We start from the raw sequence: 16,037 nt of genomic DNA, 5'->3' as shown, positions 1-16,037 counted from the left end.
CATGGAGATATAATATATTGTTGAAAATTAAAATGAAACTGTCAAAAATATGTTTTGCAAATGATAATTATTTGTACTAACCACCTTCCCTTGGGTGTCAGAATTGAAGTCAACTGAACTCTGTAAAAGTCAATTCTATATTCCAAATCAGTTGAAGAAAAAAATGGCTAATCATTTTAGTTACTGTCAAAAAGCTTATGTAAAAATGCTGAGGTTATAGATCTGATAGCAGTCAGCATAAAATACAGCCCAGATTTAGATTGCTGAATAAATCCAGAAACTGTCCTGTTGCACATGTATGTGTGTTTCTGCATATGTTTGTGACCAAATTGAAGTAGTTCTGGTTGCTTGACACTCAGGGCCTCATTTAGCGTCATCATCATCATTTATTTATATAGCGCCAACATATTCCGTAGCGCTTTACAATTGGGGACAAACACAGGAAACTAATAAACAAACTGGGTAAAACAGACAAAGATTTGAGAAGGCCCTGCTCGCAAGCTTACAATCTATGGGACAATGGGAGTTTGATACATGAGGTTAAGTCTACATTGGGAATGGGAGGATGTAATGAGTGTGGATGATAGACGCAGATCTTGTGCAGAACGGAGTTGACGAGTTGGGAGATATTTTGAGACAAGAGAGGAGATGTATGTTGGTGCAGCTTTATTGATGGCCTTGTAGGTTAGTAAAAGTATTTTGTATTGGATTCTGTAGAAAACAGGCAACCAGTGTAGAGACATACAGAGTCATTCAGCAGAGGAGCAACAATTTGCAAGGAAAATCAATTTTGCTGCTGCATGCAAAATAGATTGTAGGGGTTTGAGTCTGTTTTGGGGAAGACCAGTAAGGAGGGAATTGCAATAGTCAATGCGGGAGATGATAAGTGCATGAATGCACTGAAATACGAATTACACTGAAATCGTAAGTGAAAATTGCATTCCGTAATTTGCACAGTATTTATAGTGGAATAGAGCCTTAGATCTGTGCCACTTAGAATACTGAGAAAATTGCACAAACAAGCCTTTATCTGCCTTGTGGGCCATAAGGTGCAAGTCTATTATGCACAGCGCCCTGTAAAGCAGATAATTAAATACATTTTTTTTAAAAAATTGACCCCTCTCCCAAACAGCACAGCGGTTGGTGACACTGTTTGGGAGGGTGTGCACACCTCTTTTTTTTTATTTAGTTATTTTTATACATCAAGGCCTCTTGCACCAGCTAAAAGCACACGCAAAATATAGGTCTCCTAGAGACCTATCTGCGGTTGCTTTCAACTCAAAATAGCATGTAAAGTGCGTGAACATGCCTTTACATTGCTACCTCCCCCGTTCCACCTCTCTTAGCGCAGAGAGGTGCAACGGAGAGATCTGTCTCAGTTGGAGTGCAAACTGAGATGGATCTTTGGCCAAAAGTGCTCTTTAAGCATGACAGAAGGCTTGCGTCTGACTCTTAATGAGGACCTCAGTCTCCTTGTATTTGTAGATTAGCTTGCACAAGATCAATCAAAGTGAATTTCTGGTTGATTACTATGGGTTAATGTACATTTACACCAATAATATTAAATACATGTATTATTAAATGCCCTATAAGTTCAACTGGCTATATAAAGATGAGCAATAATTAAAGTGGCCAGAGCTAAAACTACATTTTGCTAAACAGAACATTACATTTAAGCAGTTAAATATAATAGTCCAGCTAGCAATCACATGCATGTCCATTTGGAGACAAGTTTGAAGTGGGAGGACTATGTCAACATGAACATGTGGCCAATGAGAGCATGTACGCTGTAACAACAGTGCCTGTAAAACCGGAGCTCCTGTAGAACTGGTCTTGGAATATTGTACTGTCATATTAATTTCTATATAATATAAAGTCCATAAATTTAATTTTCTAGGCTTCTCTATGGACAAAAACGTGTGATTTTCCAGAAACATGTACAGTTTGCCTTAATTAACTATAGATGTAGCTATTGTGGCATATGCAAATTATAAAAATCTCAGCAACAATATCCAGTTTTATGTTACAGGGCCACTTAATCTGTCTGAATACTGATGTGATCAGGTATCAAACAAATAAGGCAGTACCGTAACATAAAATTATATAGCTCAATGAGCGAACTTTGTCCTGTGTTTGAAGATATAACTAGTGCTTTATTATAATGGCATTATTTTAGAATACATTAGATTTCAGTGGGCAAGGCTGACATTAGCAATTGATTTAAGTAATCCGGTGGCTTAGAAGAAGAGGAACACTTTGCTATAGTGTCTAGTTACTTACTTTACCTGTCTTTGCTATATGTATACTAAACAGTTGTTACTAGTACTGTCATATTTTACCTTTTTATATTTGATTTTTTGGCTAAAGGAAGAAGAATTACTGTACCCATAGGGCTGAAACTCTGAAATGAAGGACCCCAAAAGGTTCTTTTTCTTGTTTGCAGACCTAAGACTTTCTGTGACCTGCATATACTGTACATACCTCTTCATCCTTTTTTTTCTTCCACTTACACCAATTTTTTCTGAAGTACTTTTTCAGAAATAGTTGAATGAGACCAATCATTGTACCTTTTTTTTGCCTGCTTTCCCGGAATGCCCGGGAGACTCCAGAAATTCCGGGAGTCCTCCCGGACTCCCAGGAGAGCAGAGTAACCTCCCGTTTCCAGGTCATTTGTTAAGTTAACTGGCGGGGGTGGGGCTTATGACGCAATGTGCACGTCATTGAGGCCCCGCCCTCTGCTGTAATAACCCAGAACAAGTTAAGTCAACTTAGGTGGCAGGGCCAAATGACGAGGTGTTCAATGAGCCCCGCTCCCCACACGCCCCACCCCCCCAACTTCCTGGAGACAATATTGCCAAAGTTGGCAAGTATGTTCTACCTGTGCACTGCATGGGCTTACATTCTCTTGATCTCAAGTATGTTTCTTTACAAACAAAAAATATTTCATGAAAGTACACTGAAAGTTACCAAATTTCTATGAAAGTCCATCCCACATCCAAGTAACTAATTTAATATAAATTAATAAATTATTAACATAATTTGAAATATTTTACCTACTTACATTAACTACACATAGATACGCAGATCAGATTATCTACTATCTACTAATACAATGTAATATAATATTATGTAATATACCATAATATAGATAATATCATTCTTTCATTTTATTATTTTTATAGCTCACTTTAAAGTTGGCTATCTTTTAGACAGCTAAACAAATTCATATGCCTTAACTAAAGTATAAAATCCCATTTGGTGGCAGGAGCATGCTCAGTGTGCAGCCGAGAAACTGCCTGTGACATCATCTAACTATAAGATGTAGTCTGTGTTTTTTTCAGTCAGGCCCCTGAATTTTCTTTGACTGATCTTATGTGATTAGTGTCATGTGACCTTTAGACTGCTCCATTGGCTAATTTAAATCTATAATGGCTACAGCATTACTACAGGAAATAGAAGACTGGAAGGATGTTGAAAAGGTTCATAGTGGTTGTTATTTAGGAATGATGTGTATTATTAGCTGCAAAGTGCAAATTGACCGTCAATCATGCTTTACAATTGATTTAGATTTATATATTTCATAAATATATATATATATATATATATATATATATATATATATATACATACAAGTTAACCCGTGCATGATACTCATGCATTCTAGTCAAATCAAGCTACTTAAGGTGTTAAAAAGGTTCTTGTCATGCATTTGGGCCATAGCCCAGGCCTCCTCAGGGGAAGAGCGTTACTTCCCGACGTAAGCGCCCTTTTTTAACGTGGTTTTGTCCACATGTCACCACCTCATCATTCTTCTCCATCACCTCATCCTTCATTTTGATTGCCACATCTATCCAGATGTCTATCCAGACACAGGGATCTCTCTCAGCAGTCCTGAGTATCACACTCCTCTCACTCTGTCACCCCTGGCAACCACCAACCACTCCCCACTGTCACCCCCGGCAACCACCAACCACTCCCAACTGTCACTTCTCCTTCAAGAAATATATATATATATTTTTAAATCTTTATAAACACTTTTAACAATTAACAAATTAAATTAACAAATTAAAAACATCTTAGTATACCAAATTTCAGCCCTTTCTGAATTTTTTTTTCCACACACACTAAGAATTTAGTAGGTCAGTGTATAACTCCGCCCAGCAGGTGGCGCTGCAGCTTGGTTTTATTTTTTCCACACACACACACACAGACAGACTAACACACGCCACTAAGCATTTATATTATAGATATAGATATATATATATATATATATATATATATATATATATTATATATATATATTATATATATAGAGAGAGAGAGAGAGAGAGAGAGAGAGAGAGAGAGAGAGAGAGAGAGAGAGAGAGAGAGAGAAATCAAGATATCTAAGTGGCGTTTAACCTAATGTTTGGAACTTATGAAACTTAACAAAAATAGATAGAGTATAGTTATAAGACACGTCTCTCTTCCACTCTCATCACATCCTCCCATTCTCGGTTACAGGACTTTTTTCCCTCCCACGCACAGTAAGACTTTCCTCTAGTCTCCAAACCTTCAAGAGTTCTCTGAAAACCCACCTCTTCAGATGAGCTTATGATATTCCTCAACCACCATCTTAATCTCCCCTATTACCACCCTCTACACAGCTAACACAAGACAACAATCCTCTGACCAACATTGCCACACACACAGCCCACTCAGTACTTTTACCTTTGCATTCTAGCTGGTCCAGTGTGCAATATGATGTAGCACATGCCCTTGTGTTTCCAACTTCCATTGTCCCATAGATTGTAAGCTTGCGAGCAGGGTTCTCTTACCTCTCTGTCTGTCTGTATTACCCAGTATTGATTTATCAATGTTTGTTCCCAATTGTAAAGCGGTACGGAATTTGCTGGCGCTATATAAATAAATGATGATAATGATGATGGTGAAGGAACAAATACAGCGAAAAATCTCCCAATACACTGCTAGAACCAGCAAAGAAGTTGCTATTTCTATTTGTACATAAAAATACAGAATTCTCAGTTACACACATTTGCGATTGTATAGTAAGTCACCTGCCCCATCAAGGTGCTTCTGCTAATAGGATGGTCCTAACTCTAAACAGTGAGAGTCCCTATTTTTGGTCCATACATATATGTGTTTTTAAATTGAGAGCTAACTTACCAAGAGGTAACACAATCTCTTAAAAATGGCAATACAGTAACAGCACCCCTCATCAGCTACTGATGCCAAACATGCCTGTCAAACAAAAAAAACAGAAGTGGAAGTTGCTCAATCAGTTTATCGAATATTTTTTTTTTTTACACCTTTATTACCCCACACCCACCGTCCAGGGTTGTGGGAAGAGCCCAAGTGCTGTCAGCACGGGTACCCCTAGGGAATCCAGCCCCATGCTGACTAGCATGGGGCTCATTGGCATCTTGGCAGGGGGACTCTCTACTACGGGGTCCCCTACAATAGTGCCACCAGCCCCGGCTGGCTAAGCCTATGGCTGGTTGGAGGAAAATAGAGGGGACCCCACGCTGTTTCTCCCCTATTTATTTGTTTATTTTCACAGTTTACTGCCTCCTGCATTGCCAGTTTAATGCCAACAGTGTGACTGTCCGCAATTTTAAAGTCATCAAACACACTGTCAGTATTATTTCCATGTCAGTATTTTCTCCATGTTAGTATTTTCTCCAGGTCAGTATTTACACTGTAGGTATTTTTCCATGTCACTATTTATAGTGATGGTATTTTCTCCTTGTCAGTATTTTACACTGTCATTTTTTTCTCCATGTAGGTATTTTATCCATGTCAGTATTTACACTGTTGAAATTTAATTCATGTCAGTATTTACAGTGTCTGGATTTTGTCAGTATTATTTGCGTCTGATATATGATTACCACTGGTTTAATCCTATCATCTACAGCATACTTTCCAACTCTCCTGGAAAGTCCGGGAGACTCCCGAAATTCGGGCGAGCTGGCATTTCTCCTGCATCTCGGATTTCACAGAGAATCGTGTCATTTGACGCGATTCTCGGTGAAACACACCATTTTGTAGGGCGGGAGGGGGCGGGGCGCGGCCAGTCGCAGCATTTTGACCACGCCCCCCGCGACATACATTTCGTTTGCGTGGGGGGCGGGGCCAAAAATGCCCTCTCCCGCCCTCCACTCGCGCCCCCTCAGTTGGCAAGTATGATCTACAGTCTCCGAAAAAAAGAAATTAAGAACACCTTGGAAAAAATTCTGCAGTTCTACTAATTCATTCATGAAATAATGTTTGTGTTTCAATAACAAATAGACAAACCAGAATTGACATTTCCAACATGCCAAATTTTGTCTATGTATGGAAACCTACATACTGGGCATGATTCATTAAGGAAATTAAGTAAAAAAATTAGTAGGTTTTCTTCTGGACAAAACCATGTTACAATGCAAGGGGTGCATATTAGTTTATCATTTTGCACATAAAATAAATACTGGCTGTTTTTTCATGTAGTACACAAATACTTGATAGCTTTATGCTTTCACTAAAATGTAAAGTTCATCTAGTACATGCCCTACCCTAACTATAAATCTGTCCCAACATTTTAAAATTTACCTCCCCCTCCAACGTAACATGGTTTTGCCAAGGTGCAAAGTTACTACTTTTTTTGCTTAACTTTCCTTAATGAATCAGGGCCACTATGTTAATTGAAATTAATATATGTAATATATTTGTGAACTTTTAATCTGTTTTTTGTTTTCTTCACATTAATTTGTATAATTTTATTCTAATGTATGCAATGTAAATTTATATTTTCCAATCAGAATGCCAATTCATGCATACACATATAAATGTTTAAACAATTTGGCGTCCAGGCTGTGATTTTGGTAATATCGTAGCATTGTCTCAAAAGATTGTCACTCTGTACACACTCTGCAAATATATGACCTCCCAACAACAATATGCTTAACAAATTTGAATAAAAGGCTGAACCTCAGGGCACTTAACAGCCAGAAACCAATATTCCAGAAAAGGAAATACAACAACATCTTTCATTCTAGTGTATAGCTTTGAGTATAGTGTACTTCGTTAACTCTGTTCATAACTGCACAATTATTACAATTTATTTTAATACAATGGCCACAATAAATGAACAGAAAGTTTGTGGTTTGTTGCTTATTGCAAGAACGCTGCACACACAGACATGGAGGTAGCGAAGAAGAAACAATTGGACTTGGACCAAGCAGTGGTTCCAAAGGAGAGACTCCTTTTCACACATGCCCCTGCTACAGGGGATACGGTGCAACAACCCAGGTGACTTCAGGAATTTCCTGCGGATGACAGATTCCACATTCCAGGAGCTGCTCCAGCTTGTCACCCCACTCATTCTGAAGGAGGACAAAAATGTATATACATATGTATATACATTCTTGACCCTTTACTTTTTTTCATTGTACACCTCTTCTCTTGGAGCACTAATTCACTCATTCAGCCTCCAATACCACCTCTAGACTGATGACACCCAATTCTATATATCTCTTCCCCTGACCTCTCTCCTGTACTATCTTGTGTAACCAACTGTCTTTCTGCTATCTCCACATGGATGTCTTAATGCTATCTAAAGCTCAACATGTCCAAAACAGAGATTATTATCTTCCCTCCTGCCCTCAAGTCTCCCTCACTGTTAATAATACCACAATTTATAATTTGCAACCTCCTGCTATCTGGCAATCCTGACACCCATATACCCACACTTTAATTCATCCTAAATGCTGCTGCAAGACTGATCTTCCTCTCTTACTGCTCCACGTCTGCTGCACCACTTTGCAAATCCCTACACTGGCTCCCTGTGTCCTCAAAAATCAAATTCAAATTGCTCACCCTCACAACTATCCCAATCTCCACTCTGAGCCACAATAGCTCCCTCTTCCACTTAGAATGTAAGCTCTGTAATGAGCAGGGTCCTTCATACCCTTTGTTTTCATGTCTGCATTTATTTTGTCTACCTTGTATGTCCCTGTTTTATGTATGTCCTGTTTTTCCTGCTGCACGGCTCTGCGGAGCACTGTGGTGCCTTGCAAATCTCCATTAATAATAATAAAAATAATAATAATTACAAATGAACACATATTATTGCATTGTGTACATTACATTGTGTAGACTATTACACTCTTTCCCCACTCTCCTCTCCTCCGTGATTGGTTGGCTCCTGCTGACTGGTTAATTTTTTCGCATACATTGTATTTGTTTTTGTCCTCATGAAGTCTCTATATGTTGTATTATGTCTTTTTAATATTTTTCAATATTTCACCATTCTCCTATCTGGTAGTGTCACCAATTATTTTAAATTAAAAAAAAAATGTGATAATAAAAGTTAATTTTTAATGTATTAGTGGACTGAAGTGCTCTCTGTTCTTGGTTTTCAACTCTGGTTCTTGGATGTTTGTGACTCCTTAACCCCATCAGGGGTTCCCATCATCTGGTTTTAAATGAGGAAGCAACTGATGTCTTAGGCATGCACCAAAATGTGTGCTTATTTCTTACTGGGTGTACTTAAACAAGTGCAACTATATAAAATGTTTCAAACTGGGGGTGTGACGATATAAATGCATTTCCTCACTCATGAAGGAGAACACCCAAGGACAGAGATGATGAGAACTCAAGTACAGGTAAATTAGGTATCTTCCACTCTTACAGATGGTCACAGGGCACCACTGTAATGCTTGCATGGTTGCATGGTTGTGTTAAATGAAATGTTTAGACCAAAGGAAGTGTGTATAAATATTCAGGAAGATAACCCTTACAATTTACTAAACAGAATACCAGCCCCAAAATATTTTAGAATCTAGAATGTGGCTTGTGAATTTTTAGAAACTGGTAGATCAGTTATGAAGTCTGTCTAGATGTGTGACTATGGTTTAACCTGAATGGGAAGAATGGGAAGAATGGGAAGATATACTGCAGGAGACTGATGAGATACCTTATTTTGTGCACCAGATAATCTATGAGTGGGTTTAAATGAGAAGTGCCAACCTTCACAGATATGCATCCAAATGCTTTACTTACACATTGTAGCAATTAAATATGCACGATTATATCAAATTCACCAATCAGTAGTAAAGGAGGACACACAGAGTCATTAAGGAAAGTAATGCAAATAAAGCAGTAAATGTTCTCTGGCACAAACCATATTACAATGCAAGGGGTGCAAATTAGTTTATTATTTTGCATATAAGTTAAATACTGGCTGTTTTTACATATAGCACACAAATACTTGATAGTTTTATTTTTACACTGACGTTTAAAGTTGATCTAAGACATGTCATTCTCTAAATATAAATCTGTCCTACATTTTAAATATACCTGCCCTTTCGATGCAACATGGATTTGCCCAGGTGCAAAGTTAAGACATTTTTATTCTTTGCTATCCTTAAAGACTCAGGCCCAGTGTGTCTTAGGTGGCAGAAAAGCAAACACAGTTTTGATAAAAATCTTTTATTTCATGTGAGATCCCCTTTTGATTGTAATATTTTCTTGGTTCATGTAAAAAACATACTTCATTTTCTAAGTTTTATTCAGTAATGTCACTTACTTTTTACCAGGTATCTTAACATTGAAATTTTTTAATTTAATGTAGACAAATGTCAATAATTTATATCTCTTTTCTCTTTATTTTTTCCAATAGATGGTGCTCCAATTGACATCGACAGAATACACAAACAAGTCAAAAGGATTCTGATTCGGCATTTTTTGGTTCAGACTAAATTGTAATAAAATCATATTTTATTAAATTTATGAAAACATATTCAAATCATACTTGCCTACTCTGCTGGAATTTCCGGGAGGCTCCCAAATTTCAGGGAGTCCTCCTGGATTCCCGGAAGAGTAGGCAAACCTCCAGTATCTTAAAAAATGACGAAAATTCACAGCATTGAACATCGGGGTGGGCTTAATTGCGTCATTAATCCCCACCCCTGCTATTCAATGCTGTGAATTTTGGCATTTGATAATGGGGGCGGAGCTATGATGATGCAAAGACGTCACCATTTCCCCTCTTAACCCTGTCACATGACCTGTCCTCCCGGAGGACAGAGTCAGAAAGTTGGCAAGTATTATTCAAATCATGATCTGACTTTTCAAATAGACTTGTGAAGATAAATTGTGAACGTGCTTTGTGCTATACACAATGTGTCTTCACAATTTAAACACACGTAAAAGTTTTATATTTCGCTACAAGTCTACAGGGTATATTTACTAAACTACATGTTTGAAAAAGTGGAGATGTTGCCTATAAAAACCAATCAGATTCTAGTTATCATTTATTTAATACATTCTACATGATGACAGCTAGAATCTGATTGGTTGCTATAGGCAACATCTCTACTTTTCAAAACACGCAGATTAGTAAATATACACCTATGTGTCAACTTCCTTGTGTTTTCTGTTTATGGCCATAATGTTTACAGATATCCTTCTGTTGAGTGGTAAACAGGTTTTTAAATATACCCAAACCCATCATCCTTCCATAGCTTTTATATCCTTCCTAAATATGCCATATTCTTTTAAATAACAGTCTAAGTTTTATCAACCAAACCTCAATTCTCTTTTAGGACCTCATTTAGAGTCGGACGCAAAGTCTGTTTAAGAAGTTTTGGAGTGGGAGTGTGCCGCAGCTTGGTCGGGTATCACGAGTGGCAAGCAACCCTAGTTGCGTCCCACTCTTAACCCTATCAAGCTGCGAGCAGTTCCTGCTTGCGCCACCTAATTCCTGCCACACAGCTTTAGCCCTGTTTTGACATGTGTTGCGTCTGCGCCTCACTGCGACTAGGATTTACTTACATGGTCACGCCTTCACAATTCCGCATTCCTCCTATTCTCTCGTAGTGAGTCGCAAGCTGTCGCAAGTGTTAATTGTATCCAAGATGCAGGCGGATTTGGCGCTTGCTGCACATGCGTGATAGTGTTGTTTTGTTGGATGCGCCTAAAACAGACTTTGCGTCTGACTCTAAATGAGGTCCTTAAGCTCATTAGTTCTTGTTCCTGCTCCTTGTGGATACAATCTTGCATCCACCTTTTCTCTTGAACCCCTCTCTACCTCCTCTTACAGCCTTCTTAACATCTCCCCCAGCACAGATGTACCCTCCCCACTGATGTGAAACAAATCCCTACTATAGAATCTGTTGCCGAGAAAGACTTCTACCCAATTCTCCCAAAACTCCAAACTCTCCTTCCAACAAGAACTCCTCTGTTGTTTATTTACTTCTCTATGTTCCTGCTATCAGGTATAGCATATTGTGCATATGTGTGTTGTAGTTGTTCATACATGTTGTATTGTGATATTGGCATTTTGCCATTTTTCCTAAAAATAATAAATAGCTTTAAAATGCATCTTGATTTACCATTCTACAGTTGTATCTAGCCTGTGGGAATTTAATCTTAGACAGGTTTGTGAAAACCTCAAAGGACTACTTAACTGCAAATTGGTATAATTTTAATTAGTAATGATTCAAATGAATGTATATAAATAAGCAAATAATCTGTACTCTTGTTATTCTTTTGAACACTGAAATAGGTGAATACTGAATTGCAGTATCATATTCTAACATGATTTTTAATTATTATTTAACAGTCACTCTGGATCTTTCTTTTGTCTTTTTGCTATTACAACTAAGGGCTAGATTTACTAAGCTGCGGCTTTGAAAAAGTGGGGATGTTGCCTATAGCAACCAATCAGATTATAGCTATCATTTTGCAGAAGGTACTAAATAAATGAAAGCTAGAATCTGATTGGTTGCTATAGGCAACATCACCACTTTTTCAAACCCGCAGCTTAGTAAATCTATCCCTAAGACTTTAAAAAGTACTTTTTATTTTTACTTTACTTCATTATTAATTGTACATGTTAAGCTACATATTATATCTTGCATAAAATATTTGTAATTATATTATTCTATATTATGTTTAACAATACATTATTATAGTTATTGCTGCAAAGTTTTTCTTCTTTAGTGTTTTGGTTTGTCTCTTTTTATAACCAGCAGGTACCTGTATTGCTGCTGCTTTTCATGAAGATGTTTATCATTTTATTATAAATTCTATAAAGACGTTTGTTTTCACGTTATAATTTGCTAAAGGTGGGTAAACGCTAATTTCTGATTGGCTACACATATTAATGTCAACTTGGCACTCACATTCAATGCTAGAAAGATTTGTTTTTATTTGTAACAATATATTTATATATTTCTCAGCATACTAAGTAGAACTGTAGAACTGTACATAAAATAGTACAGATAGAGTTGTTTTATTGACGTTAACATACCTCACATAAGATATAATGTATTTTCTCTAAAGTATATGGGCACTATTTTTATTATTATATTGGACTTCATTCTATTAAAAAAAATAACAAAAATTTTTATATAATTATACAAGTACAGTTGCACTAAATAGCACTGAGAGGTACAGCACTTATAGAAACAAATTAATAATTGATATTTTTAATGAACTAGTTTTATACATTTTCCTCTATTTATCTGAATACATAACAGCACTCAGCTTCAGCTCTCAGCATGCGTGAAAATCATTTATTAGATTTACAGACCAGCATTTTTATATAGCTCTCCATATCCTCCCTTTCCCAAATAGCAAATTAAAATATAAGAGGGAGTGCAGGAGAGCTATATGGAAATGCAGCTTATATTCAAGCAGACTGGGATCAGGGGCCTTTGCGGTGATAATTGCCTGTGTGCTATTCATTCATGGCTGACATAGGGTTCGTTATGCTTTACCATAATTTCCAATTTTCTTTGTAGGGCTTCTCCATAATTTTGGATTTTCTTTGCAGGGCTTCTCCATGTCAGAATAGTGGTTATCATAAAAATGAATACCATACTCATATCACTGACTAAGTAAGTAGAAATACAAAATAAAATTGGGAGGTGATAAACAGGTAAGGTAATAATTTGGGATACAGCACTTATTTAAGGATGAAACAACTTCTAAGACAAAATAGCAGTTTTTACAAGGACACCTGCACCTAAGGTTAGAAAATAAAATGTTTAATTGTTATTATTGATTTTGTACACGGTTAATGTTCCAGGTCATCTTCATTATGAGTTCAAATAACCAAACTATGAAAGAAGACTTTATTTTACTTGGACTATCTAATGACCCCAAAACAAAGATTGCCCTCTTTGTGATATTTACTTTTATTTACATTACATCTTTAGCAGAAAACGCAGTATTGATTGTGCTTACACAAATTATTAACGAGCTACTGACACCAATGTACATGTTCATATGCAATCTATCTCTTCTGGATATTACTTTCACATCAGTTACTGTTCCAAAAATGCTGACTGGACTCCTCTTGGAGCATAATTACATATCCGATATTGGGTGTTTCACTCAACTCTATTTCTTTCACTTTCTGGGCAGTTCCGAATGCTTCCTTTTAAGCATTATGGGCTATGATCGGTATGTGGCCATTTGTCATCCGCTACGTTACACTCAGATCATGAGCAGAAAAGCCTGCATCCAATTGACATCTAGCTGCTGGATAACTGGATTCCTCTACTCAATGGTTCATACAATATTTACTTCAAGTTTATCATTTTGTGGCTCCAGAGAAGTGAACCATTTCTTCTGTGACATGCCACCACTACTGAAATTGTCCTGCTCAGACACAACAAACAATGTTATTGTTATTTTGGGTTTGGGTGGTCTTGCAGCTGGTGCATCCTTTTTATTGACTCTAATATCTTATTTTTATATAATGTCTGCAATTCTTCAAATCTGTTCTACAGAAGGAAGACGTAAAACATTTTCTACCTGTGCATCCCATCTGACAATTGTTTTAATATTCTACGGAACTATAATTATAATGTATCTAAGACCCCAGTCAAGCTACTCAATGGAGCATGATAAAATGCTGTCTGTATTTTATAATGTAATTACCCCAATGTTAAATCCAATGATATATAGCATGAGGAACAAAGATGTCAAGTGTGCCCTTAAAAAACTGTGTAAAAGAAAACTAAAATATTAAAACAAAACAGGGACATATAATACAGTAGAGAAATGTTGTAAGTCAAACAAATCAATAATAACCAAGAAAGTATAAACCAAATATATAAGCTCTAGGCACTTAGTGATAACCCAAGTGAGCAGTGAATTACAGAAAAAATATATATAAAATTATAATAAACATAAGGGAGCTTCTTTTCATTTAAGTGTCTCGTGCAACACCTTAAAAAAAAACCAAAAAATCCAGAAGTGCTAAACATAGTGTAATATTTAACAGATGATTGTGAATTTTTCTATAATGTAGTGAGTCACAGCGTAGCAAAGAGTAATGAAAAATCTATTTATCTGATGTATAAGGTTATATTCAGAAGATAAAAATCCCCAAGCAGATAAGTGTTTTCTAACACATTTCATCAAATTGACTTGATCTAGGGATATACTTAATAACTGAAAGAGTCCTCAGAACAAGCATAACGCCAATTCGGCATCATCGGCAATCTCAGTTCGGGCTTCCATATATGTAACTTCCGTTCTTTTACGCGATCACTTCCGCCTCCATCCGTAGCGGCATTTCCAGCCACATTTACAAGCAGAATCCATTACAATTCTAACATAAAACCTCTTCACATTTTCCTAACTCATACAGAATTAAACATAATCAACCTCTAATATAATGTGACTTCAGTTAAACTTATAATGAATTGTTTTAAATGTATGGGCATTGGAATGTAGGAACAATGTTTTATATTTTTTATATTAAAGTACATTATGTTATTCTGGTGGTCTATTTCATGTGCTATAATCTAAAGAGATATATATGGTAGACAGATTGATATAGAGATTACATCTAACACTTGTGAAGGATGTATTACACTACTGTCTTTTATTTGTGTGAAGCACTGTAGTTTCCAATATGGATCCAGATATATAGTATACTAACTTGATAAAAACTTGAAAGCAATTTCCGTCTTCTGGAATTATTATTATTATTATTATTATTATTGTTTATTTATAAGGCGCCACAAGGTTTACGTAGCGCCGAACACAGTACAAACAATGGACAGTACAGGGAATAACAGTACAGAACAATAAACAAGTAGTACCAAAACTTCAGAGGCTCAAGGCAAAGCAGATGTAATGGAGTAGAAGCAGAAGAGAAGGTAGAGAGACAGGAGGGAGAAGGGCCCTGCTCATAAGAGCTTACATCCTAAAGGGATTGACCTTATACATCAGATATGCCGATTTTTCATTATTCTTTGGTATGTGGTGACTCGCAACACTATGGAAAATTTAACAATTGTCTATTGCATTTTACACTATGTTAGGTGCTTCTGTTTTTTTGTTTTAATAACCAAGAAAGGTTAATGATAAGTAGATATCATTCTTGGAGAATATGGGCCTGATTCATTAATCCTGGACACTGAGCAGGACGGACGTGTCCAGCCTGCTCTCCGCCCGCTCTCCGTTGGACTCCTGCTGGATCCTCCTCTGGGCCCCGCATTTCACCCCCGGTGATGTCTCTCTGACGCTGGCCGCAGCTCCCTGCTGTTGCTTGGGTGCCCATGGCTAGTGTTACCCGCGTGGTCGTCCACCCCTCCCCGGCATCCACCTCCACTCTAGGACGTGGCTTGGGGCCCTACCTGACTTCCACCTGGATCTACTCCACTTCACCCAGGAAACCTCTGCCTACCTCTACACCCAGCCTGGCCCTACTCCTGGTCTAATCTCCAATGGGCTCTGCTGTTCCGTCTTACCTGCCTGCCACCGTTCCAGCTCCTCTGTTGACGCCGGCCGCCGCTCTCTGCTCCATCTGAGGACGTCTACCTCTCCGTGCTCCGGCCAACGCTTCCAAGTGCCGCACCATGTGTTTCTCCGGCTCCCGCTGCAGGTGATGATCTGGCTACATGCTCTCCTCTGGCTCCTGTTTCCTCGTGCTTCTCCGACCTCCACACACCCACGAAGTGCCGATCCGGCTCCACGTGTTCCTCGGCTCCCACTTCCGTGTGCTGCTCCGGCTCTCTCATCTCCATTCTTCTGGC

At 37.7% G+C, this 16,037-nt stretch overlaps 1 protein-coding gene across 1 annotated transcript; it reads left to right on the top strand.

The window, feature by feature from the left end:
* The first annotated feature begins 13,084 nt into the window (after nt 1–13,084).
* On the top strand, nt 13,085–14,020 carry LOC142108291 (olfactory receptor 5AR1-like). Its single transcript, XM_075191930.1, has one exon. It carries the CDS (start codon nt 13,085–13,087, stop codon nt 14,018–14,020), a length of 936 nt encoding a protein of 311 aa, XP_075048031.1.
* The last annotated feature ends 2,017 nt before the right edge of the window (nt 14,021–16,037 follow it).

The sequence above is a fragment of the Mixophyes fleayi genome, chromosome 12 (assembly GCF_038048845.1).
Source record: "Mixophyes fleayi isolate aMixFle1 chromosome 12, aMixFle1.hap1, whole genome shotgun sequence".
Classification (NCBI taxonomy): domain Eukaryota; kingdom Metazoa; phylum Chordata; class Amphibia; order Anura; family Limnodynastidae; genus Mixophyes; species Mixophyes fleayi.
The sequence above is the reverse complement of the archived record's forward strand: the minus strand, read 5'-3'. Positions and strand labels throughout refer to the sequence as shown.

Bases quoted from the DNA above. Each gene is read 5' to 3' on its own strand.
- LOC142108291 (XM_075191930.1), top strand. From the start codon at position 13,085: ATGAGTTCAAATAACCAAACTATGAAAGAAGACTTTATTTTACTTGGA.